This window comes from Ceratotherium simum, chromosome 24 (genome assembly GCF_057802395.1).
Source record: "Ceratotherium simum simum isolate JZ-2026a chromosome 24, ASM5780239v1, whole genome shotgun sequence".
Taxonomy (NCBI): domain Eukaryota; kingdom Metazoa; phylum Chordata; class Mammalia; order Perissodactyla; family Rhinocerotidae; genus Ceratotherium; species Ceratotherium simum.
The window spans coordinates 23,253,966-23,279,621 of NC_141923.1; the positions used below are offsets into that span (position 1 = coordinate 23,253,966).

The following is a 25,656-nucleotide window of genomic DNA, read 5'->3' on the forward strand; positions in this document are numbered from 1 at the left end:
CCACTAATTATGTATATTTTCTCAAATAGCCAACTTAAAATATTTTTCTTTGTTTGCCTAGGTCGGATGCTGAAACAAAAAGGGCTTTGGAAGAACTGACTGAAAAAGTTAATGAAACCAAAAAACAGGAAGTGGTGAGAACTCTTTGCTTATAAAAAGTTTTATTTCATACACAGATGGTAGAGAGGGTAGCTGGGCTTGTTGTAATCTCAGTGAAGTTCAGTAGATCTTAACTTTTTGGGTGGTACATGCCATTTTGTCTAAAAATATGTTTTTGCATCTCTTATAAAATGTTCATGAATTTTAAGTATTTAAGTTTGAAATATTTGCAGTGGTAGTATATTAGAGATAGAATTTTTCTTTGTTTTAATTTTTAGAGTTTTATTATGAATATTTGAAAGATAATTTAAATTTTATTGACTCAGTGATTCTATGGCTTTTGTAAAAAGATATTTGAGAAATGTAGAATTTTTTGGTAGTGACTCTGTAGCGTTTGCCATTAAGTATTTTCAGGTCATCTCACATAAGTGTGTAATCACAGTTGCTACAAAGACCTCCTTGCTGTCTGTTTTTGTTTGACATGGTTGCCAATTGGAAATATCCCTAATTCTTGAGTTTTATTATCTCAAACTCAGATTGTTGACTTTTGTTATTCAGTGATTTCTTTTTATCAAATTACTGTCATTGGTGGAATTATGGTAAAAAATGTAGTACATACCCTGTTCATTTCTTTGCATCATCAAATTTTTTTTAGGGGAAAAATATCAATAGAAGTTGTCACTAAACTGTTGCAGATTTATCCATTTCAGGAGCAATGTGTATTCATTCATTTTCCACAATACCTTTTGCTTTTTCAAGACAAGGAATGGCAGCAGAATTTTTTTTTTCTTACCATGTTTTATTCAAACTGAAAGTTTCCTAATCAAAGCAGATAATTTTTCTCCGGTTGTTGTTGTGTTTATAATTCCCTACATAGATACGTTGAGTTTATTTTGGAGTTTGAATTTATTGGCCGTGTATAGTAAGAGATGGATTTACCCTGTTTTCAAAGAGATCAACTTAGTTACTGCTCTTCTTGCAGTGAAATTTGCCCATTTCAAAAATATGAATAAGCACCTGGCTACATAAAAGCACCTCCCTCATGTGTTTTTGGTGCTAATTTCTTTGTGAAGTGCCTCAGAGAGGTGAAGATATAATGCCTATCTTCTATTGAGGTAGACAAAATCTTTGCAGTTAGTGTGTGTATAATGTCACATCTAATATGTGATCGGGATATGGGATACTTCTTTTTTTTTATGTAAAGTCCTAGAATTTTCCAGGCGTACCAAGGGCACCTTCAGTTTAAATTGTACCAGTCTAAAATATTGTATACTTCAAAAAAAGTTTTTTTCTGAGAATAACAGATTGATGCCTTTCTTAGTTAATTGCAGTGGTTCACATGGCAAGAAATCTATGCTATTGTCTATTTACATGCTATCTAAACAGGAGCTGAAGGTACACTTTTGAGAATGTACCTCCAAGGTCCTCTATAACTTACTAAATGATATTCTGGCTCTTCTCATCTACATGATCTTCTGGCTCTGTCTCAAGTGACAAGGGAACCTGCTGAAGCTTTGTCTTTTTTTTGTTTTTTCTTATTTTTAATTTTAAAACTTTGGTGGTATAATGAACGTATAGAGAAGTACATATATTAGTGTATAGCTCGATGAATTATTACAAGGTGAACACGCTCATGTAATCACCACCCAGGTCTAGAAGTAGAACATTTCCAGTGCACAAGAAGCCTCTGAATTCCCCTTCTAGTCACTAATTTTTCTTTCCTTTTTGAAGATGGCCACTATTTTGACTTTTAACCCTATAGATTAATTTTGCCTTTTCTGAACTTTTTATATGAATGAGGTCATATAGGGCATGCTTTTTCGTGTCTGACTTCTTTTGCTAATCATGATTTTTCTGGGTGTTGTGTCATGTACTTGCAGTTTATCCATTTTTATTGCTCTTTAGTATTCCATTGTAAGGATATACTGCAATATAGTTTAACATTTTATGATGGATATTTGAATTTTTTCAAATTTGGGGCTATTATCAATAACGCTGCTGTGATTAATCTTATTTATCATTTTAGTGCACATGTGCGTGCATTTCTATTGGTATATAACATGGAGTGCAGTTGCTAGATGCCTTCAAATTTAGTAGATACTGATAAACAGGTTTCCAAAGTGATTGCAGTAAATTACACTCCCACTAGCAGGGTATGAGAAATCGTGTTGCTTTTCATCTTTTCCAACAGTTGGTATTATCATTCTTTCAGTGGTAGCCATTATGTTAGGCGTTTATGGTGTCTCATCATAGTTTTAATTTGCATTTTCATGATTATGGATGATGATGAGCATCTTTTTATGTTTGTTGGCTATTGGCTATTTTCTTTTTTGAAATGCCAGCATGCTTCTTTTGCCCACTTTTTTATTGGGTTGCTTGTCTTTTTGTTATTGATTTATGGGAGGTCTTTATATTTTGTATATGAGCACTTCATCAGTTATATGTATTGCAAATATTGTTGCCCATTCTACAGCTGTTTCTTCTCTTTTTCAAAACTCTCTTAATGGGGTCTTCTGTTGAAATTTAGTCCAATTCAGTTTTCCATATTTTCTTTTGTGGTTAGTGCTTTCTTAACCTGTTTAAGAAATTGTTCACTATCTTGAGATCATGAAAATATTCTCTTATGTAATCTTCTAGAAGCTTATTGTTTTTCCTTTCACACTAAGATCTCATATTTACTTGCAATTGATATTCGTGTATGGTGTGAAGTAGAGGGTCATACATTTTATATGGATATCCTATTGATTCACTTTCATGTATTGAAAGGACCACCCTTTCCCCTACTATACAGTCCTGTCTTGGTCATAAATCAAATGTTCATCTGTGCAGGCATCTGTTTCCGGACTCTCTGTTCGATCCTCTGGTTTATTTGTCTATGCCAGTGCTCATATCATACTGTCTTGATTACTGTTGCTTTATGATAAGCTGTGATATGGTAGAGTAAGTCCTTTCACTTTGTTCTTTGAGCTTGTCTTGTGTATTCTTTCCCCTTTGCATTTCTGTATAAGTTTAGAATCAACATGTGAAATTATTTAAAACCTGCTGGGATCTTGATTGGATAATATCGTTCCTAAGGTCCATTTGGAGAGAATTCAAATCTTTACAATATTGAGTTTTCCAATTTACAAATATAGCAAATCCTTCCAATAATGTTTTCCAGTTTTTTATCCAGAGGTCTTATATCTTGTACATCGTTTATAAGATTTATTCCTTGGATTTGATATTTTTATGCCATTTTGTAGAGTATCATTTAACATTTTTTAAAAATATAACAATCTTTGTCTTTTATTTGGAGGATTTACCCTATTAGATTTAATGTAAATACTGATTTAGTTTGTATAAATCTACCATCTTACAATTTGCTTTCTATTGGTTTCACGTATGTTTCCTTTTTAAAATTTTTCTTGTGTCATTTGGATGTATTAATTTTCATTTTTTATTTTCCATATTTATTAGCTTGGTCATTAAACCTTATTTTGCTATTCTTTTCATGGTTAATGTAGGGATTAAAACATGCATCCTTGCTTTATCAAATCTAATAGAAATTAATACTTCAAGCTCTTCCTAGAAAAATGCAAAGATCTAAGAACACTGTAACTTCATTAAACTCACTCTCCACTTTTATGTTATTATCATCATGTATTTTAATTCTGTATTTAATTGAGCCACTCAAGACATTAATGTTCTTATCATTTTATACAGTAATTGTTCATTTAGATTTACCCTTATATTTACTCTTCTTTGTTGTTCATTCCTTTCTGTGTTCTTCATTCCTTTCTTCATTTCTGAGATTCCACATTTGCCTTAAGAACATATTTTAAAGTTTCCTTTAGAGTAAGTCTGCATATACTTGAAAGAATCCCTTTTAGAATTTCATTTAGACTGGGTCCTTTGGTGACAGATTTTTCTCTGTGTTTGTCTGAAAATGGCTTTATTTCACTTTCTTTGTTGAAAGAGATTTTTACTGAATATAAAATTCTAAATAGGCCATTTTTTCCCATTCTGTACTTTGAAGATGTCATTTTATCATTTTCTGGGTTCCATTGTTTCTGTTGAGATGTCAGCTGTTAGTCTTATTGGTGCTTTTTTTGATGGTAATATATATTTTTCTCTTATTGCTTCTGAGTTTTTCTTCTTAGTCTTCGGTTTTCTATAGTTTTACTATGTTGAACCTAGTTGTTTTGTTCTTTTGATTTCTTGTTTGATGTTTATAATACCATTATTTCTTCAAAAATTACTTTTGCCTCATTTTCTGCCTATTCATTTTGGACTTCAAATTTCAGATAATGTGAAATTTTTCACTCTATCACCTTTGTCTCTTATGTTGATTTTTGTAATTTTTTTTTGCTGAGGAAGATTAGCCCTGAGCTAACATCCGTGCCCGTCTTCCTCCACTTTATATGTGGGTCACCACCTCAGCATGGCTAACGAGTGGTGTAGGTCTGCACCCAGTATCCAAACCCGTGAACCTGAGCCACTGAAGTGGAGCCCACTGAACTTAAGCACTATGCCATGGGGCCAGCCCCCTCATTTCTGTAATTCTTTATTCTTTGTTTTTCCCTTCTTTATTTTGAATATTTTTTTCTGACATTTTATTTAGTTAGTTACTCTTTCTTCTGCTGAGTCAAATCTATTAAATCCACCCACTGATTTTTATTTTCAGTTATTACATATTTCACTTCTAGAATTTTTATTGCATTGTTTTTAACTTTGTAGTTCTTTGCCAAAATCCTTAATCTGTGTATCTGTGTCTCATAACTACATTATCTAGATCTTCTACAGGTCTATTTCTATTTTTGTTATCTCTTATTTTTCTTGGATTTTGATCACATTGTTTTTGCCTACTGCTTATTTTTGATTATATAGTTATTGTTTGATGATAGAAAATATATTTCATTCTCTGCAAAGAACACTTGCGTAGATTATTATTATGTATGAGAGAACATATTTGCTTGTTATTATAGATTAGGGGCTATAGCAGTCATGGATTACTTTATTTGTTGTTGCAATATTTCAATGTTAAACTTCAGTTTCAAATATTTCAGGTTCACCTTACTGCTAATATATGGCCCTTCAGGACTCCAGCCCAAAGGCTGGGGGGTGAGGGTGGAGGAAGTTTAACCATGGACCCCCCACCTTGGAAAGGCTCTCAACTCCAGTTTTTCCCATTTATCCCCAAACGTCTGTTAAAAACTCTGTTCAGCTTCTCAGTGTCTCAGCTGCCTTCTCTGAATTGGGGTGATATTTCAGGGAGAAAGTGGCCCTAAGAGATAGAATGACCTCTCTGGGTTTTTTTCTTCTCTTGCGTCTTGATCTTACGTGTCCTTATTTCTTTTTGTTTTCCAATGCCTTAAAACAGATTTTTATTTAAAATATTATTTCTAGCTTTTTAAATTATTTTCAGGGAAAGGTTGGTCCGAATTATCGTATCTGTCATTTTTGGAAGTGAAACTCCCTCAATCTTTTTGTATATGTCAGCTTCCATTGCTATGTTTGCTATTTCTAATGCACACAATTTTACTAAGTTTTTCAGCTGTTATGTGAGGCTTCTTTTACTTTTACATAGGTATAAAACTTGTGAGCATGCTTGTAACAAGGATTTTGATCCAAACTCAAATGTCTTTGACATTCTGCTGAGATCCTTGTAGATCTGATTAAGCCATGGGCATATTCAGCTGTACTGCCCTGCTGTTTTTTGACATTGTTAGATAGTTGGGATGGTTTGAGTTTAGAGTTTGAAAATGCTAATTTGCATAGTGCACGTTACGTTTCTTAAGTTTCACCTTTCACTGTGTTACAAGAGAACCCATCATGAACAGTTATCATTTCATTTGTTTTATATAGCAAATAAAACTAGCAAGTACTATCTGCATAGTCTAGAGTGTTAATATGGATCTAAAGTATAACCACTGAGCTAAAAGTTAACAGCTGTATTAAAAGAAAGCCTGAGTTCTTTCATATCATCATTACCATGCATCAAGAATTACTCCACAGATAAAGCTATGATTGTACAACAGGATGTTGCACCTTACTAGTGCTCAGCTCATTGGTGTAATTGGTGTCTGCAACTTGCTAGTTTATTGGACTGTCCTATGTGCCCAGCTCATCAGGACACATCCTTTTATATTGTCTAAACCTGGAAAATTGTACACACCTAATTGTGTACTCAGTTGTTCATCTGCCTGTTCTTCACATCAAGTTGCAATGTTACAACTTGTTTTGTGCTGTCTGTAATTTGCTTTCAAAGTAAGATTGTCTCATAACTGTATGTACAGAGGACATCTCAAACCCCATGTGGGTGTATGTAGTCCTGATTAAGAAACAGTTGTCTAATGCAGAAACTTACAAATAATATCGTTGAATTTTAGAAGGTCTTCTGAAGGCCACATGATGTTTGCTTCCAATTTGTACAAGGCTTAATATAGATTTTGTGACTCACTTATTCCAATTGAAGTCAACATTTACATTTTATAACTGTTTGACATATTGTGTTGTATTTGTGAATTCATGATAGCATGCTGTCAGAGAAGATGCAGTTTTGTTATTTGAGCATTAAACCTCTCAGAGGCTGCAGCTGTTTCCCCCCCTCCAGATTTAAGTTTAAAATAAAGTTACCAAAGTGATGTACGTTCACTGTGGAAAACTTTTAAATATTGTACAAATATGTAAAGAAAAATGAATTATTGCCCCTCTCTCCTACCAATTTCATTTTCTATTGGTAACCACTGTTAATCGCATTTATTGTGCATTAGTCTAAGGCTACAATTGTTTATCATGCATTTTCTCAGTAACTAAAATATATCTTGAAAGTTTATAGGACACATTTTTCTTTCAGATGCAAAATATATTGGTTCCTATCATCTGTGCCAAGATCTGATTTTTTAATCCTTCGTGAATCATAGATTTTTGTTTGTTTTTTCCAAACTGCCCACTGGAAGAGAATAGTTATTATTTATAGCATGATGTGATGGAAAATATTTTCTGTTAACACTTAATTGTGGTAATAAATAATCAATATTGCATGGACCTCATATCACAGAGGAAATTTCAGTTCATTAGTTGTCTAGATTTTACCCAGTTGAGTGTGATATGAGTGCATATTAATATAGTTTGATTATTTATGTAGGACAAAGTCAATTTTGTTTTAATTTTCTATAGGAAGGTCACTATTTAAATTAAAAATATGAACATGGATCCAGCTGTTTCTGGAAGAGTTGGTCATTAATAAAATTCTAAGAATTCTCTCAACACTGCATTTAGGATTACATGGTTATTGCAGAGATTACAGTAGCAGGATATATAACAAATATTTACTGAAATGGATTTTAAACTTGCAGATATTGTTAAAAATCTGAGGAATCAACATATGAAAAGCCAGAACACAATCCCATAAACAGAATGCTTTTGCTTTTGTTTCACCTCCTTTCATGAAATACTAACTTTAAAAGCTATTCTAATTTTTATCCTTGTTATTTTGCTATTTTTATAACTAAATGTAGAGATCCAGGACTTTTGGTATCTTAGTTGTAAGTTTACTTGATTAATATAAGCTCTGATAAAAATGAATTTTTTAGTATTTGGTGACGTTGATAATATTTTTCCCTTAGGACTCAGAAGTAGACAGTCAAAATGAGGAGGCAGTAAGAAATGCAGTCTTTAAAATAATTCTTAGTATTGGGAATTATCGTATTCAAAAGTTATGAATATGTGCTGTGTCGTTAGGTACAGAGTCCATGCCCTTCTATTTAGAACTGCTTTTACTTGCTCTTCCTTTGGTGTTCCCCGTCTCAGGAAATGGCATCGCAGTCCATCCAGTGGTCATCTAGGATTCACTCTAGATATTTTTCTTATACCGCACTTCTAAATCCATTATAAAATCTTGTCCTTTTTATTTCTGAAATCTTGCTCAATTCCATCTACTTCTGTCTTAATACTTCTATCCAAGCTACCATCACTTAGTCATGTATCCCATAACGACGTTTAGGTCAACAACGGATCGTGTATATGACAGTGGTCCCATAAGATTAGTACCATATGCCTATATGTGTAGTAAGCTATACCACCTAGGTTTGTGTAAGTACACTCAATCATGTTTGTACAACAATGAAATCACCTAACAACATGTTTCTCAGAATGTATCCGTGTCGTTAAGTGATGCATGACTGTCTTGAGTTCACTGCAGTGGTCTCTCTCCTACACTTGCCTCTGTCTGTGCTCCTGACAGTAGCCAAGTGATTTTTGAAAATTGTCATTGCAGTGAATTATTTTCCTGCTTTTTAAAACCGTACCTGAGCTTTTTCTGTTCCAAATTTGTTACCACAGCCTGTAGTGCCTATGTTATCTGGCTTTATGTATCTTGAATTTGCCAAAGTCATTCCCACGTTAGAATGTTTGCACTCGCTTCTCTTTTCTTTCTCTAAATTTTTTCATGATTGGCTCCCTCTTGTCATTCAGGTCTCCCGTGAAATGCTACCACCTTGAGCGAGGCCTCTCTTTCCTGCTCTCCTTTTTTTGTTATATAATTGGTAGCAGTTAGCATACTAAACACGCTGTTCCGTATATTGCCTTTTTCACTTAATATATTTTTCAGATTTGAGATTGTTCCCTATTAGCATCGAATGAGCTAATTCCTTTCTTTTAATATTTAAAGCCTTCCATTGAATGGATCTCCCATAATTTATTTAACCAGTCTCATGTTGATGGACGTTTAGGTTGTTTCAGTCTTTTGCTTTCATACACAGTACTGCAATTAATGATCTGATTGTATGTGTGCCATTTTTCACATGGGAAAGTAAATTGGTAGAATAAATTTCTAGAAGTGCATTTACAGGATTAAAGTCTATGTGCATTTGTAGTTTGTTACTTATTGCTCAATTTTATAATTAGCATTTTAAATGTCCTCTTTTAATACTTTCATCTGAGAATTAGCATTTCTCTTACCCTTTTCCAAAAAGGATGAAAAGTGGCTTACTTAAAATTACAATATATGTTGAAGTTATGTTAACTCTAACTGGCCTCTAATGTTGAGTCCCTTCTTCCCTTTAGTATCAGATCCCCACACTCCTCCCCTCATCCACTCTTCCCCCTCCCCATCCCCAGCAGTTTTATCCAGGCACATGCTTATTCAGGTAGAGATGCCATTTCTCAGTTTTCCTGTGCAGCTAAGTTGTGACCATGTGACAAAACATGAGTAAAAGAGATGCGTGCAACTTCTGAGTTGTCTCCTTGAAAACACAGCCACTTGTCTGGGACTTGGTCTCTTTTTCTTTGTGTGGGTTGAAATGAGGATGTATCACTGACCCAACTTAACCCATGCAGGTGAGGGTAACAACCTAGGGAATGGTCGAGCAACAGATGGAAGGAACCTGGATTTCTGAGTCACCCCAGGGAGCAGAGTAGCCTGCCAGCTTGTCCTGCTCTCTTCTGGACTGTACTATGAGACAGAAATAAACTCCTATTTTATTTAAGCTGCTGTATATTTGATCTTTTTGAAAGAGCCTCGGCTGTACCCTAACTGATACGTAAATGTAACATAGAAATAGATGAGAAGGAATAGGCGAAGAGAAAACCAGTTATCCAAATGTATATTTTAGGTCCTTGGTTGTTGCCGACTTAGTTGGATTTGTGTGACTCAGGGTATTAGCAGTAGAAAAAGGAAAGTATTTGGAGCATATTGATCTATCTGGATGATTGGGTCTATAAAGATACTTTGGTGGCCTTTCAGGATGATTATAGTTTTACCACTGTTGGAACTCATAAAATACTTTTTATTCATGCTAGTTTGTGTATTATTTTTCTGAATACAGAGTAGCTATAATGTCTATTCATTTTATTCTATATAGTTTTCTTCAGACTTGACTAACGCAGAGCAAGGATGTTATGATTTTCCTGTGTTCTGATGGTTGTATAGTCAGTAGTTTTACTTGCGTAGCATTTTGCAGTTCACTCAGTGCTTCTCTCTGTCAGTAAAGATCAGTTTCAGCCATAAATAACCGAAAACCCCAAATAACAGTGGCTTAAAAAAGACAAAAGTTGGGCTAGCCCTGATGGCCTAGTGGTTAAAGTTCAGCGTGCTCTGCTTCAGTGGCCCGGGTTCGGTTCCCTGGGAGTGGAACCACACCACTCGTCTGTCAGCCATGCTGTGGCAGTGGCTCACATAGAAGAACTAGAAGGACTTACCACTAGAATATACAACTATGTACTGGGGCTTTGGGGAGGGAAAAAAAAAGAGAGGAAGATTGGCAACAGATGTTAGCTCAGGGCAAATCTTTCCCAGCAAAAAAAAAAAAAAAGATAAAAGTTAATTCTCTCTTGTGGAAAAGTCTTAAATAGGGAGTTCAGGGTTCCATGTGGTGCTCTGCATACTGATCTACAATGTGTGAGGGATTCTGGCTCTTTCTTCATGCTCTTCTTGTTTTTCTGCTGTTAGGGCCTCAAATTCATGGTCTAATATGTCATCATCTGTGTACTATGCAGCAAGATGGAGGAAGGGATGAGTATGAGAGCAAAAGGCACCTATATGCTATCTCTTATGGATAGTTTCTTGAAGTTGTCACTTGATACTTATGCATGTATCCCATTTGCCAAAATTTAAGTCACATGGCCAGCTAGCAGCTGAGGAGGCCAGAAAATGTATTGTTTATATTCGGCAGCCACCTGTCTAGTTAAAAATTCCTTCACCATGGAAGAAATGGGGGGTAGGGGAATGGATATTGGAAAGCAACTATTAGTTTCTGCCACATCATCTGTGTTTTTTTTGTCCCACTACTTCTGTACTTTTTACTCCACACTACTGTACATGGCAAGCAGGTCAAGTTATCTCCATTTTATGGGTGATGATATTGATTTTTTGAGAGATTAAATTCCTTGAACAGCTCAATTAGTGTGCTTGATTTAGAAGGCTAATCACAAGGCCAGTGTCTGGCACAGCTGGGAGTAAAGAGGTGGTCATCTATCATTGGATTACAGAGAAGTCTAATACCAGTGAAAATTGTAATATTTTGAAATGAAGAACAAAATTCTATGGAATAGATAGAAATTTTGTGGATGGAGTGGGAAATTTTTTTTTTTCATCAGACTCTGTAGCTTATTTCCTAGGTGAGGATTTATTTGTAAACAGATTTAAAAAATTGCATGTTATCTAAGACTGCATAACAAATTTCACCAAACTTACTGAGTTAAAACTTTATTATCTGACAGCTTCTATGAGTTAGAAATGCAGGTTCTTAGCTTGGTCCTTTGGCTCTGGGTCTCTCACAGGCTGCAGTCATCTCAAGACTTCATGAGAATGGTCCTGCTTCCTAGCTCGTTCAGTTCCTCCTAGGTTATTGGACTGAAGCATCAGTTCATCATGACCTATTGGTCAGAGGTCTCTTTTGTTTCCTTGACTTGTGGCCTCTCCATAGGGCATCTCACAACATAGCAGCTTGCTTCATCAGAGCAAGCAAGCAAGAAGTCAAGAGAGAGGGCCAGCAGGAAAGAACATGCTAGCAAGATGGATGTCAGAATTTTTGTAACCTAATCATGGAAATGATATCTCATCACTTTTGTGGTATTCTGTGCATTAGAAGCAAGTCACTAGGGCCAACCCACACTCTAGGAGAGAAAATTACACCAGTACATGAATACCAGGAAGCGGGGACTGTTGAAACCACATCAGACGCTACCTAACACAAAAAATACTTCAAAACAGAGAAAGAGTCCTCCAAATATGGTAACTCTACATCATCACTTGTAGTAGCTCTGGTGCTGAAGTAGATAATGTCTAAATAACTTTGGATTTTGATTTCAGTATTTGGTTACTTGAACTGTTTTGATTTTGATAGGATGCTAGTAAGCACAGCCTTCTTTCCTGAAATATAGGAGTCATTCAACTCATTGAATTTAGTTCGAGAAATTCTAACTACTCATTCAGTAGGGTCTGTGGATATAGCATGTGTATATGTGCTGTTAGCTGTTTCCCTAACCTCAACCTAGGACAATAACTGCAACTCATTAGTGTTCGTGCATGCTTATTGAATGAATGCATGAAAATAGACCTGGGAATTACAAGATACTGCTGCAAATGGAGACCTAATATTGGGCTCGTTTTTCTCATTAATTAGTAGCGTGATCTCTGATTAATAACTTACTTCATCTCCTCAGTCTTCTTTTTAGAGTAAAAGATTTGGATAAAAAATCCAAAATTCTTCCAAGTCCATGTTTTATTTTTTATAAGTGATTCATACCTTTTGATTCAATAATTCCACTTGAAGATTGTATCTCTAGTTTACAAAAATGATCTTATACAGGGGTGTTTGTAACAGCATATAGTAAAAATAAATAATTGTTATCCCCTTATCAGTAGGGAATTATTTTAATCGATTATGGAGAACTATGCCTTTGTATAGATTTATTTGTTGTCATGGGAAGTTGTCCATGATGTGTGAACTGCAAAAAATGTATAAAACACTGTGTATAATACTCAATTTTTGTTTGAAAAAATAAGTGAAATGGATACGTGTTTGACTAGTCATGTACATATGCATATAAAAATTTCTGGAAGTATACAACAAAATAGTTAACAGTGTTTTACTCTTGATGGATGGTATTAGATTATTATTTTTTTATCATTCTGTGTTATATGTTTACTTATTTTTAATTGTGGTAAAATATATACAACATAAAATTTACCATTTTAGCCATTTTTAAGTGTTCATTTCAGTAGTTATGTACATTCACATTGTTGTGCAAATTCAGAACTCTTTTCATCTTGTCAAACTGAAACTATACCCATTAAGCAACAACTCCCTGTTTTCGCTCCTCCCAGCCTCCGGCAACTACCTTTCTACTTTTTGTCTCTATGAATTTGGCTACTCTAGGTACTTTATATAAGTGGAATGATACATATTGTCTTTTTGTGACTGACTTATTTCACTTAGCAAAATGTCTAAAGGTTCATCCATGTTATAGCACGTGTCAGAATTTTCTTCCTTTTTAAGGATGAATAATATTCCATGGTATGTATAAACCACATTTGGTTTATCCATTTATCTATCAGTGGGCACTTGAGAGATTTCTTCCGTCGTTTGTCTATTGGGAATAATGCTGCTATGAACATGGGTATACAAACATTTCTTTGAGATTCTACTTTCAATTCTTTTGGGTATATACCTAGAAATGGAATTTCTGGATCATATGGTAACTCTATTTTTAATTTTTTAAGGAACCTCTGTACTGTTTTCCATAGCAGCTGCACAATTTTACATTCCCACTCACAATGCACCAGGGTTCCAATTTCTCCACATCCTCTCCAACACTTGTTATTTACTGTTTTTTGTTAATAGTAGACATCCTAATAAATTTGAGGTAATTCTTTATTATTTATTTTTTGATGTGTTGCTATTACTTTTTATATTCAGAGTGAATAATAAAGGTATTTTCATTTTGTAAAAATTGAACAAATTAACAACTTTTTATGTTTTAGTATTTATCCAATATTGTTTTCTATTACAGCAAGTACTACATTTATTTCAAATGCAGTTGTAAATTGTTTATTGAGATATAAGAGTTGATTACTAGGATAAATTAGAAGCTTGCTGCTAAAGGGTATTTTGAGTTTTTAGTAAAGCACTGTGAATGTCATAGTAAATATCTTAATTGTTTTTAAGCATTGGAAACCCAAGATTTATCAGTCTTAGTAAATATTGGCTGCTAATTTTTTAATAGAATATTTTTGCTCAGCCTTTATTGACTAATTAAACTTATGTTTACCAATGTCTTTTTAATAAACAACTTGATTTGAGGTATAATTTATCATAAAATTAATATGCTTTAAGTGTACAATTCAGTGATTTTTAGTAAAGGTAATGAGTTGTTCAACCATCATCATAATCTAGTTTAGGACATTTCTGTTGCCTCAGTAAGATCCCTTGTGACCAGGACCTTTCGTGGCTCTATAGAATTGGTAGCAAAAGATTTTCTTATGACAGGGCTGTATTTATTGCTTATTTTAAATGAATATAAATGTCTTCTATCCACTGTATTCTCCTGTACCTTTGAAATATACACAAATAGTGCATATTTTATTTAGGGGACTATATAATGATATGCATGAAGTGTGTTTGAATTTGCACAACTTTTAGCAAGGAAAATCTTGCATCAGAGAGAAGAATTCTTTCATGTTTATTTTAGAGAGTCCCAATTAAACATTTTTCAGTTTGACTTTAGTTTTTGATCTAAGCTGGTTTATTTTTAGCAGATCGCAGTAGGAAAGATTGACAAGCAAATGAAAAGCCCTTTTAATTATTTGCTGCTCATAAATATCGAAACCTTCCTAGGCAGGTCATGCTTATAGATAATGAAAATGAAAAAGAACTAAATAGAACAGTTTATCATTAATAGAGTAATAAATGCAGTTGTTGGCAAAATTGGTATTTTCCTGCTAACTCACCAGAGGGCACTCTTTTCTAGTTTATTACTTTTAACTCTGATCTTTTGAATTATTATATTATACTTTGAAAAATTTAAATCCTTTATTGGGATCCAGGTTTGGGTTATTTGGAGACTTATGGTGATTTTCTTTTGTAACTTTTAATTTTTTTGTGATCTGTTTTATAATAGCATCATTAAAAAGGCTTCTACAAAGAAGCCAATCTTAAATGCTTTAGTTAATAGTATATATGGCACAAAATATCTCTTCAATTTAGTCCTTTTTTGCCTAACAGCTCTATACCATCACTGTTTCTATTTGTTGATGTTAAATAGGTTTCAGATCGGGTGGAACGACGGCTTCAGGAGATAGAAAGAGAGATGCGCACAGAAAGAGAGCTGGTGGAAAGACGTCAAGATCAACTGGGACTTATTTCTTTGCAGCTACAGGAGGTTTGTGAAAAATACCTTCTCAGAATGTAAATCTTGAGTTTGGATAGTTGTTTAGCCATTCTTCAAGTGGTTGTATTTCGTTGGTGGTTACATGTAACAGTGTAATTCAGTCTAACGAGAAGTACAGCATATTGGTTATAGTTCAGTGTGTGAAGACAGCCCTACCTGGTTCAAACCCAGTGTACTGCTTGCTGGCTGTGTGAGCTTGGGCAAGTTCCTTAACCTCTTTAGGCTCATTTCCTCTGTGGAAAATGGAAATAATAATCGTATTTACCTAATCAGATTGGTGTGGGGATAAATGAGTTAATGCTGGTAAGGCACTTAATATAGTGTCTGGCATGTGCTCAAAAAATGTTAACTAAAAGTGTAATCATTCTGATTAATTTTCCTTGGCGTGAACTAGACCAGGTTTCAGCAAACTATGGTCTATGGACCAAATATGGCCCATTGCCTATTTTTGTAAATAAAGTTCTGTTGGAACACAGCCACTCCCATTCATTTACAGTTTGTCTGTGGGGCTTTTGTGACACAATGGCAGAGTGAGGTAGTTGTGAAAGAGACCATATGACCCACAAAGCCTAAGTGTTGACTGTCTGGACCGTTATAGAAAAAGTTTGCCGACCCCTGGACTAGACTATCGTCAAATCAGTTCAAATGAAGGTGACTTACCCTTTAGGTACCTTTTTTATTTTGAGATTTCAGACATATGAAGAAGTCCAAAAATTAGAACAAGGGATTTCTGTATACTCTTTACATAGATTCTCCTAATATTCACATTTTACCAGACTTGCTTTATCATTTTATATATCTCTCCATAAATATATACATATCTATATATATGTATAGATAAAATTTTTTGAGCTAGTTGCAGACATGATGTGAATACTTTTACACCTAAATAATATGGTGTGTACGTTCTCTTGTACAATCATAGGAAGTTAACATTGGATCAATACTATGATTTAGCCTATAGGTTTTATTCGAGTTTTGCCACTAACGTCCTTTTCTGGTCCAGGATATAATACAGGGTCACATATAGCATTTGACCATCATGTCTCTTTAGACTCCTTTATCTGAAACAGTTTTTCAGTCTTTCTTTGTCATTCATGATCTTGACAACTTTGCAGAGTATTGGCCAGTTATTTTGTAGAATGTCTTTCATTTTGGGTTTGTTGATGTTTCCTTGTGACTAGATATTAGGTTATGGACTTTTGGTGGGAAACCCAGAGAATTCGTGTTGCGTTTTTCCCAGGATATCACATCAGGAAGCGTGTAATACTGATTTGTCTCATTACTGTAAAGCTGAGCATTTGGTTAAGGTGTTGCCTGCCAGGTTTCTCCACTGTAAAGTTACTATTATGCCTTTTTAATTATTTATTTTATGGGGAACCTTTTTGAAACTTGAAAATAGCCTACTTCTCATCATACTTTCACCCACATATTTAGCATCTATTACTGATTTCTTTCGTGCAACAATTATTACTATAAGTGATGCTAAATAGTGATTTTTTAAAAATTTCATCATTCTTTCTACATTTATTAGTGGGATTCCTACTGTAGGGAAGGGCTTGGTCTTTTTCTCCATTCATTCATTTATTCATTTATATTGCTGTAGATTTGTGAATTCTCATTTTATTACATTGGTTATGTTTTATTATTATCGTTATAGAAAATTAATTTGTGAATTTTCCTTTAAATGTTTCTTAGATCTATATATAAAGTATAAAAAATTAGAGATAACAAGAAAACCAACAGATTAAAAACAAAATAATTTTTTTCTTATACAAAATAATTTTCTCTAAAAGTGATATTGTGCAAACTCACTTATGTGTGCTTTTGAAGATCATTAACCCTTACAAATAGATAGATTAAAATATTTTTTTCAACTATTAGGAGACACTGCTAATTGAAAATTAGTAACAAAAATTGCAACCCTGAAGTTACAATGTAAGCTGATAGAAAAATCTGCTTTTGTTTTCTAAAATTCTATTTTCCACCATTTCACAAAAGGAGGAATACCCTTGTTAGTTGGTAATTACTTTGAAGAGGATACTTTGTTGAATAATTAGATACAGCATGTGGGTAGCCTTTTTTTAAACCTTGATTTTTACACATTTGTTCTCAAAAGCAAATTGCATCTGGTGAGCATAAGAATAGTACTGAAGAGACAATTGTTCTTTTTTGCAAGAGAAAATTAGAGAAATTTTCTGTGCTTATTTTCTTCTCTCTTTGCAGAATGCACAAAATTACAAAGAAAGAGAGAGAGGAAGATTGCTTCCCACCCCTATTCTTGAGAAACCAAAGCCTGAATATTTGCATTGTAATTGTCAATTTGACTAAAAGCTTGAGCTGTGATTTGGAATTCCATCTCTGACAATACAATACAGGATCACTATTGATAAGAAATGTTTAATTTCATATTTTGTCACTTTAATATAAGTGGTGACCTACCTATACGCTTTTCAAAGGTGGTTTTGGATTAAACAGTGCGGTGGAAACTCGAAAGGATTAATTTAGGCTGATTCCTACTCCCAAGTTAAGTGGCTTAGACCGTTCTGCAAAGGGCATGTTTAAGGAGAGAAAACACTTTGCTTTCTTTTTGATATTAAAAAATACGGAAATACCCATTCTGTATAATAGTAATTGATATATTTTGTTTGTGGTGAGAAATTGAATCTATAGATGAGTAAGTAGGCCTGGACTTTTAGGCACTATATTCTTCTGCCTTCCTAAAACGTAAAATTCAATGTTAGTGAAAATTCTGACATTTAGCAGTTGTTAAGAGATTAGGAGTATTCATTAAAAATTGCAGGATGTCAGAGATTTCTAGGTATAATGTCATATTACAGGGAGGCAATCTGTGGTTTTGGTTAAAACCTGCTTCTTTTTAGTGATCTAATGAGGTCCTTAGGTCCTTGGAGCTTTATCTGTTTCCATTTAATGAAAAAAAATATTAATTATTGGAAATTGGTTGAGGGAAAGTGACTCTCCTTTTCTTGTTTAGAGTTTTTAAGGAATTATTTACTGTTTTCTGTTTTTTTTTTTTTTTTCCTCCTGGTCTAAGCAAAAAGGCTATGCGTGCTCTGGAATCCACTTCCTTTTTTGAGCCTCAACTAGATATGCTAATGATGTCACATGAATGTCAGATTTTCTTAACTTGGTAAAGACCTTCACTGGCCTTCAGACCTCATATATCATATTTTAAACAACACTGTTTTGGTATCTCAGTTGAGGTCTCTTCTTTAAAGATGAATGTTTTATATTAGTTGTGCAATAATATTCTTTCCATATATCTCTTTTAAATTTTGAATGGTTGTTCTTAAGTACTCTGAAACTTTTACTACTCAAATTCAAATATTACTAAGCCTATAACCATCATGAATCTTTTCTTGTTGAATCATTGTGCAAACAATAAAGCGTTTGTTTAACATTAGGGTACATTTATCATATGCAAACTTCTTTTGATCAGATGCTTGATAGTTAGCTGAGTGATTAGTTAAATTTAGTGGAGTGGGGTAGGAATGGTGGGTGCTAGGGTCATGAAAGAGGTATTTAGACTGTAAGCCTAAGTCAAAACTCTTTTTTGCAGGTCCAAAATGCACATAAAATCCTAGATAAAATTTCTAACTCTAACTCTTAGCTGTGACATCTTGGGAATTCCTGATTTGCTTTTTACTAGCTGTTTCTTGTAAATTGAATGCTATTTCTTCATCTTCAATTGAATTACTTAGAATGAAAAACATGAGCTAAATCCCTGGTGTATATTTCTATATGCTCTTCGGAGCATTTCGTAACATATTAAAATGCTGGTTCCCCCATCTAGTCTCATGAAGAATATTCCTTGCTTGCATATGACCTAAGGTGAATTAGGTGCCTTAAGGTTTAAAGGTGCTTCATGGAGAAGTCTATGGGACAGGTGAGGTATGGAATCTTAATATTAGAAGACGGTGAAGATTCAATGAGGAATTGTTAGGTGTAAGGTGGGAGTTCAGCTAAGTGGTTTTTAGTCTGTGCTCCCGTGGAAAAACAAATTATGTGAGCCTCATCAATAAGATAAAGCCATATACAGAAAAATTAAAATAACTGATAGACTTTTTTTTCCATATTTTTCTTCATCTTTTGGCATCTATACCAATTGTGAAAAACCTAATGAAGAAATAGCTATTCATTTCCTCCCAGAAATGTCATTGTGGCTCCAGAGAGCCTGAGTAGTATAGATGCTTCACTTAAGAAAAGCCTTAGGTACTGTTTAGTAATGTATTTGTTTTGGACTCGTTAAGGGAGAAGCTTTCAAGGAAGCCTGGAATGTTTTACTAACTTTAGCATCTCCCTCGAGACTTCTGTGCCAATTCAGAGGATAACCTGGTCAGGCAAATGTTCTAACACGGCCTCATTAACCAGTTCTCCCACACTCCCTTTTGAGACTCCTCTACTTGGTTTGGAGACATGGAGGCCTTTCTAAGGCTGGTAGATTTTGGACTCCCCTTTACTTACCTTTCCAAGGCTGAGTTGCAAAACTTTTGCTTCGCTGTTCACTTTATCCTCTTCTTCTTGTTTCCGTAGTCAATGCTCTCTTTTTTGTAGGTATCCCCCACATTTTCACATATTTATTTCATAGTACAAGCTTCCCTTGCCCCATTGATATTAGATGCCTTTTATATTCATGCCCATTAAAATCACCCTCACATTGACCATCTCAACAGCCTCTTGGGACTTTGAGAAAGACCAATGGAATTTACATCCCGCTCTAGTGTTTATTCTTCATGGGGTGAAGCTGTATGTGTAGGATAAATCTAGGCCTTACTTTGAGTCACGCTTTTTATCCTTTTAATAAACTCTAGTCCCATTGACTGTTTTTCTCCTTTTTTTATAAGGATGGCTTTTTTCTCCTCACTCCCCAGTTTCTGGTAATATATATTATATGAGGTTTTTTGTCTCAGATTATTGCTGTTAATTAACATTTCTTGATATATTGTCTCTTTTAATTGTACTTGTTTCGAGTATTTTTTATTTCTAGCATTTAGCATAGTATGCACTAATAAATATTTGTTGAATTAAGTAGTGACCATGTTAATACATCATTTTGATCCAGTGTTTAACTAGTTTTATTTCTCACATCATTCTTTTCTCTTAATATTTTAATTAAATATTTAGTATAAAAACTATTCATATATAATTTAAATAAATATATAACTAAATGGGATCATATCATAAATGCTCAAACATTCTCTTTTTTAATGCAGATTTATTTATTTATTTCCTTGGCTCATTTTTCCTCCATTTTTTCCCCTCTGTTCTCTCATCATCAAGCTCTACCCTCACTTCCTAAAATAAGGAACCAGCGTAAACAGCCTGGGATATATGCCTTTATATTTTTCTTTGTGCTCTTAATTATCCTGGACAGACATATTTATATAAACTATATATGCTTTGCATATATAGGTTTTTTTCAGTATGTTTTTATTTTAATAAAATGGGATCACATTATATATACATTTCTGTATCTTGTTTCTCCTTTCACCAGTATTTTTGGAAATTCCTCCAACTTAATCTTTTATTACTATGGACGTTTCCTTTATTATAATAGAGGTTACCAGATTATTTTCCCAAAAGATTCTAACTTCATATTTCTGTCAGCAAAATGGTTGAGAGTGGCCCTTTTCCCCACTTTTGTAACAGTAATAGTGGTATAATTCTTTTTAATTTTCACCAGACTGATGGGTATAAAGTGTTCATTTTTATGTTTATTTGCATTTCTTTATTTGTGAACTTGATCATCTTTCCACATATTTGTTGGCAGTTTGCATGTGCCTGTACAGATCACCTGGTTGTAACTTCAACTCGTATAAAAATATTGGATTATTTGTGTTTTCCCCCAGGAATTTTATTTTTTTAATAGTATGAAGAAGGAATCTAAGTTATTTTTTATGTGACTAATGAGTTACCTCATTATTTTTGGATAATTTGTTCTTTCCCCTCTGACTTAAATGCCATTTCTGGGGCCAGCCTCATGGCTTAGCGGTTAAGTGCGCGCGCTCCGCTGCTGGTGGCCCGGGTTCAGATCCCAGGCGTGCACTGACGCCCGGCTTGTCGGGCCATGCTGAGGCAGCGTCCTACATACAGCAACTAGCAGGATGTGCAACTGTAATGTACAACTATTTACTGGGGCTTTGAGGAGAAAAAAAGGAGGAGGATTGGCAATAGATGTTAGCTCAGGGCTGGTCTTCCTCAGCAAAAAAAGGAGGATTGGCATGAATGTTAGCTCAGGGCTGATCTTCCTCAAAAAATAAATAAATAAATAAATAAATAAATAAATGCCATTTCTGTTATGGATCTGGGTTCCTGTGATATCTTTCTGGGTTCTGTGTGCTTTACTATGGATCTGTTTGTCTATCCCTGGTTTTTTTTTTTTTTTTTTTGGTGAGGAAGATTAGCCCTGAGCTAACATCCATGCCCATCTTCCTCTATTTTATATGGGACGCCGCCACAGCATGGCTTGACAAGTGGTGCTTCAGTGCACGCCCGGGATCCGAACCTGCGAACCCTGGGCTGCCCAAGCGGAGCGCGTGCTCTTAACCACTGCACCACCGGGCTGGCCCCTGTGTGTCTAACCCTGAACTGATATCATTCTGTCTCAGTTATTATAGCTTTTATTGTATTTTGGTAAATGATAATAATGAAAATCTCTTGTCATGTTCCATGAAAAATCCTGCTGGCATTTTGATTCTAATTGTACTAAATATGTAGATTAATTTTGAAGAGAAAGTGTTTTCTAATGTTCTTCATAATGTTTTATAATCGTCTGTATAAAGGTCTTGTGCATCTTTTGCTAGACTTATTCCTAGATACCTTATGGTTTTTCTTTCTGTTGTGAATGGGATATTTTCTTTTATTACATCTCTAATTGATTTTTGTAGTATATAGGAATGCAGCTGGTTTTATATGTGGCTCTTATATCCAACAATTTTGCTTAATGATCTTATTAGTTCATATAATTTGTTAGTAGCTTTACTGACATATCTAATCATATTATTTAAAATGAAAAGGAATTTAGTCTCTTTATAATTCTTTTGTTTTGTTGTTTTATTGTACTAGCTAAAAACTCAAGTGCAATGTTGAATAGAAGCAAAAATAACAAGAATCCTTGCTTTGTTCTTAAATTTATAGGGATGCTTCTGAAGTGTTAACCTTGTATGATGTTTGCTCCTCGTTTTGAGTACTATCCTTTATCAGATTAAGAACATTGCCTTCTAGTCCTAGATTGCCAAGAGAGTTTTTTTTTTTAAACCATGAATAGATTATGAAATTTATCAAATATTCTTGCTACTGCCTTTCTCTTTTAATATTTAAATATAGTTGACTCTATCAATAGATGTTGAGCTCTCCTTGCATTCCTGAGAATTATTTGGTCATGTATTGTTTTTCATACATTGTGGAGTTAATTTGCTAGTGTTTTCTTTGGTATTTTTATATTTATGTTTACGATTGAGATCAGTTTATAATTTTCTTTACACTGCTCTTTTTGGTTTTGGAAGCAAGGTCACATTAGTCCCATAAAATGAGTTAGGTAAATTCCTTCTTTTTCTATTCCCTGACTCAGTTTGTTTAAGAGAGGGATTGTCTATTTCTTGAATGTTTGTTAAAACTCACCCATGAAATCATTTGTTCCGGTTATCTTTTTGGCTGCTGAAATTTTCAATTTCTTCAATGGTTTTTGGTTTATAGCCTTTTTATTTTTTAAGTCAGTTTGGTAATTATTGATGATCTTATAATTATCCAGTTTGTCTGTGTTTTGAAATTAATTTAAAGAAGCAATCATAGCCCTGCTTTATCATTTTTTCAGTCTTTTTCTGAAGCTATATCCTGTTTCTTTTAATATTAGTTAGTTATTCCTTTCCCCTTTTTCTTTATTGGTCTTGCTATACATATGATTATTTTATTAGTTTTTGTTTTAACTAGCTTTGTTTATTACTTTATTAACTGCTGCTTTTAAATCTGTTTTTTCTGATTTTTTATTTTTAGCATTACTCTTTTATTTTTTAGACTTGCAAGTTAAATAATTAACTTGTCTATTTTTTAAAATTAATACTGTAAATTTATCATCAAATTACTGTATGTTTTGATATGCTATTTTTTTATGGTAGTTTTATTTCCAAATCTTTTATAATTTCCATTATGATTTCCTCTATAACTCAAGACTTATTTAGTAATACTTTTTGGAATTTTCAAATATTTTTGTATACTTATTTTTAAACTTCTTAAATTATTTATTTTAAATTTAATTTCTTTGAAATTTGTTGAAACTTTCTTTTTGACCTAGTGCCATCATCCTTTTTTTTGTTAAGTATTTTATGAGTAAAAAATTAGACATTTTCTGTTTTTTGGATGCAGAGTTGTATGTGTTTATGTATTTATGTGTGACACACACATAAAAACACGCTCATATAATTTTAGTAGGTCAGGTTTGACAATTTTGTTGTGTTCTTCTGTATTCTTATTAAATATGTCAGTTTAAAGCCTCCTGTTATGATAAGGATTGTCGATTTCTCCCTGTGATTTTTGTCAGTTTTGCTATTTTGTGACTGTGGTTTCATGGATATAAGTTAATTACCTCTTGGTCAATTATTTTTTAAATTATTATGTAGTGTTTCTCTTGATATTAGCATTCTTTGAGTTACTGTTTTCTTTCCTTTTTTTTTTTTTTTAATAGTTTTATTTATTTATTTTTTTCCCCCAAAGCCCCAGTAGATAGTTGTATGTCATAGCTGCACATCCCTCTAGTTGCTGCATGTGGGACACGGCCTCAGCATGGCCGGAGAAGTGGTGCGTGGGTGCGCCCCCGGGATCTGAACCTGGGCCGCCAGTAGTGGAGCGCACGCACCTAACTGCTAAGCCACGGGCCGGCCCATGAGTTACTGTTTTCATGGCATATGATTTTTCCTTTTTATTTTGATCCTTCCTCTGTAGTTTTATTTTTGTGTGTTTCTTATAAACACCTTATAGCTGGTTTAAAAAAATCTTATCTGATAAATTATGTCTTCTAATGGCTGGGTGAGTCAGTTTACACTTGTTACGATTATTGATACCTTTGGAAATGTTTTTATCATTTTATTTGTGTGTTTTTAAACCTCTCTTTCTTTGTTTTTTTCCCTCCCCCTTCTTTCTTTTTTTATAATGGATTGAAATGTATTGTGTATTTGTTTTTATACTTACTGCTGGCTTTGAAGCTATAGATTATATTTCCATTCTTTAGACGATTATTCTAAATTTTAAACATCACATATTTAACTATAGATTATCCTAAGAAATTTGTTCTCCAGCCACAGTGATTTCATCTCAGCATCTTATTGGAACATTTTTCTTCTGATTTTCAGCATAACTTAGCCCTTCTCATCCTTCAGGTTTAATTGCTACCTCTTCAGAGAGAACTTTTCTACCTCCCCTTTTCCAAAATAGCCCTTTTCTGCCCCATTGCTCCCTATCATATCATATTACTTTATTCTTTTCATAGCACTTTAACATCACCTATAATTGTTTGTTTGTTTACTTATGTTTTTTGTTATGTTGTTATACCTTCCCCACTGGAATGTAAACTCCATTGGCAGGAACTTTGTCCGTCAGGCCTGTTTCTCGGGCATGTAGTACAGTGGTTATCACACAGCAGACATTCTGTGAATAGTTCTTGGAGGAAATGAATGCTGCTTTCACATGTGAATGACCGTTTAGCTGCATATATCATTCTTGGTAAAAAAAAATCTTTTTCTCTCAAAGGTTTGCGTACATTTTTGTATTATTCTACCATCATATTCCTGCAAAGAAAGTGAAGGTTAACAAATTACTTCTTTGAAGTTTAATATGTAGTAGTTTAAATGATTTAACCCAAATCCTGCAAACATTTTTCAAGAATTCAGACAATAACAATTAAATTTTAAATATTTCAACTTTATAAAAAGAACGTTTTGATATAGTAGGTTACTGTTTTTCAAATTATATTGAAAACTTAAGAAAGCTGGATTTCTGATATCTTAGTGTCTAATAGACAAAGTTAGAAAAAAAAAAAATAAGAATAGAACTGCCCAGATACATGAATTCTAAAAGTAAGACCTCTTTGAAATATTAATTATGAATTTCTGAAAGAATGGTAATCCAGCTGTGTGTATGTGAAGAAACTGATTCTTCATGAATTGTTGCTGTTATGGGTCAACTGCAGATGCTGATTGATTTTGGTTTGGCGACATGGCAGATAATGGACAGAAAAGACTTTTTAAGAGCCTGCGGTTACAATTTTTTTCTTTTGTAGTTTTCAGAGTCTTGGTAAGGGAGAGTTTTTTTAATTTAGGTGGCTTTTTTTTTTTTTTTTTGTGAGGAAGATCAGCCCTGAGCTAACATACGATGCCAATCCTCCTCTTTTTTTGCTGAGGAAGATTGGCCCTGGGCTAACATCAGTGCCTATCTTCCTCTACTTTATATGGGATGCCGCCACAGCATGGCTTGACCAGCGGTGCGTCAGTGCGTGCCCGGGATCCGAACCTGCGAACGCCGGGCCGCGGATGTGGAGTGCACGCACTTAACCGCTGTGCCACCGGGCCGGCCCCTTAATTTAGGTTTTTTACATAATTTACATTAAATGTTTCAAATTTAGATGATAAAAATCTTTGGATAAATACTTAATAGGGAATTACTACATGTTTTTGA

The 25,656-nt window shown here is 33.9% G+C and overlaps 1 protein-coding gene across 11 annotated transcripts in view; it reads left to right on the forward strand.

Annotated features, from left to right (window-relative positions):
- The window catches only part of CEP128 (centrosomal protein 128), a 405,817-nt gene that overhangs the window by 57,336 nt on the left and 322,825 nt on the right, over positions 1-25,656 (forward strand). For all 11 annotated transcript variants that reach the window (XM_087448103.1, XM_087448098.1, XM_087448101.1 and 8 more), the window contains 2 exons: positions 62-134; positions 14,845-14,961. In XM_087448103.1, coding sequence (XP_087304229.1) covers positions 62-134; positions 14,845-14,961 — 190 coding nt within the window. The remainder of the gene's footprint in view (positions 1-61; positions 135-14,844; positions 14,962-25,656) is intronic.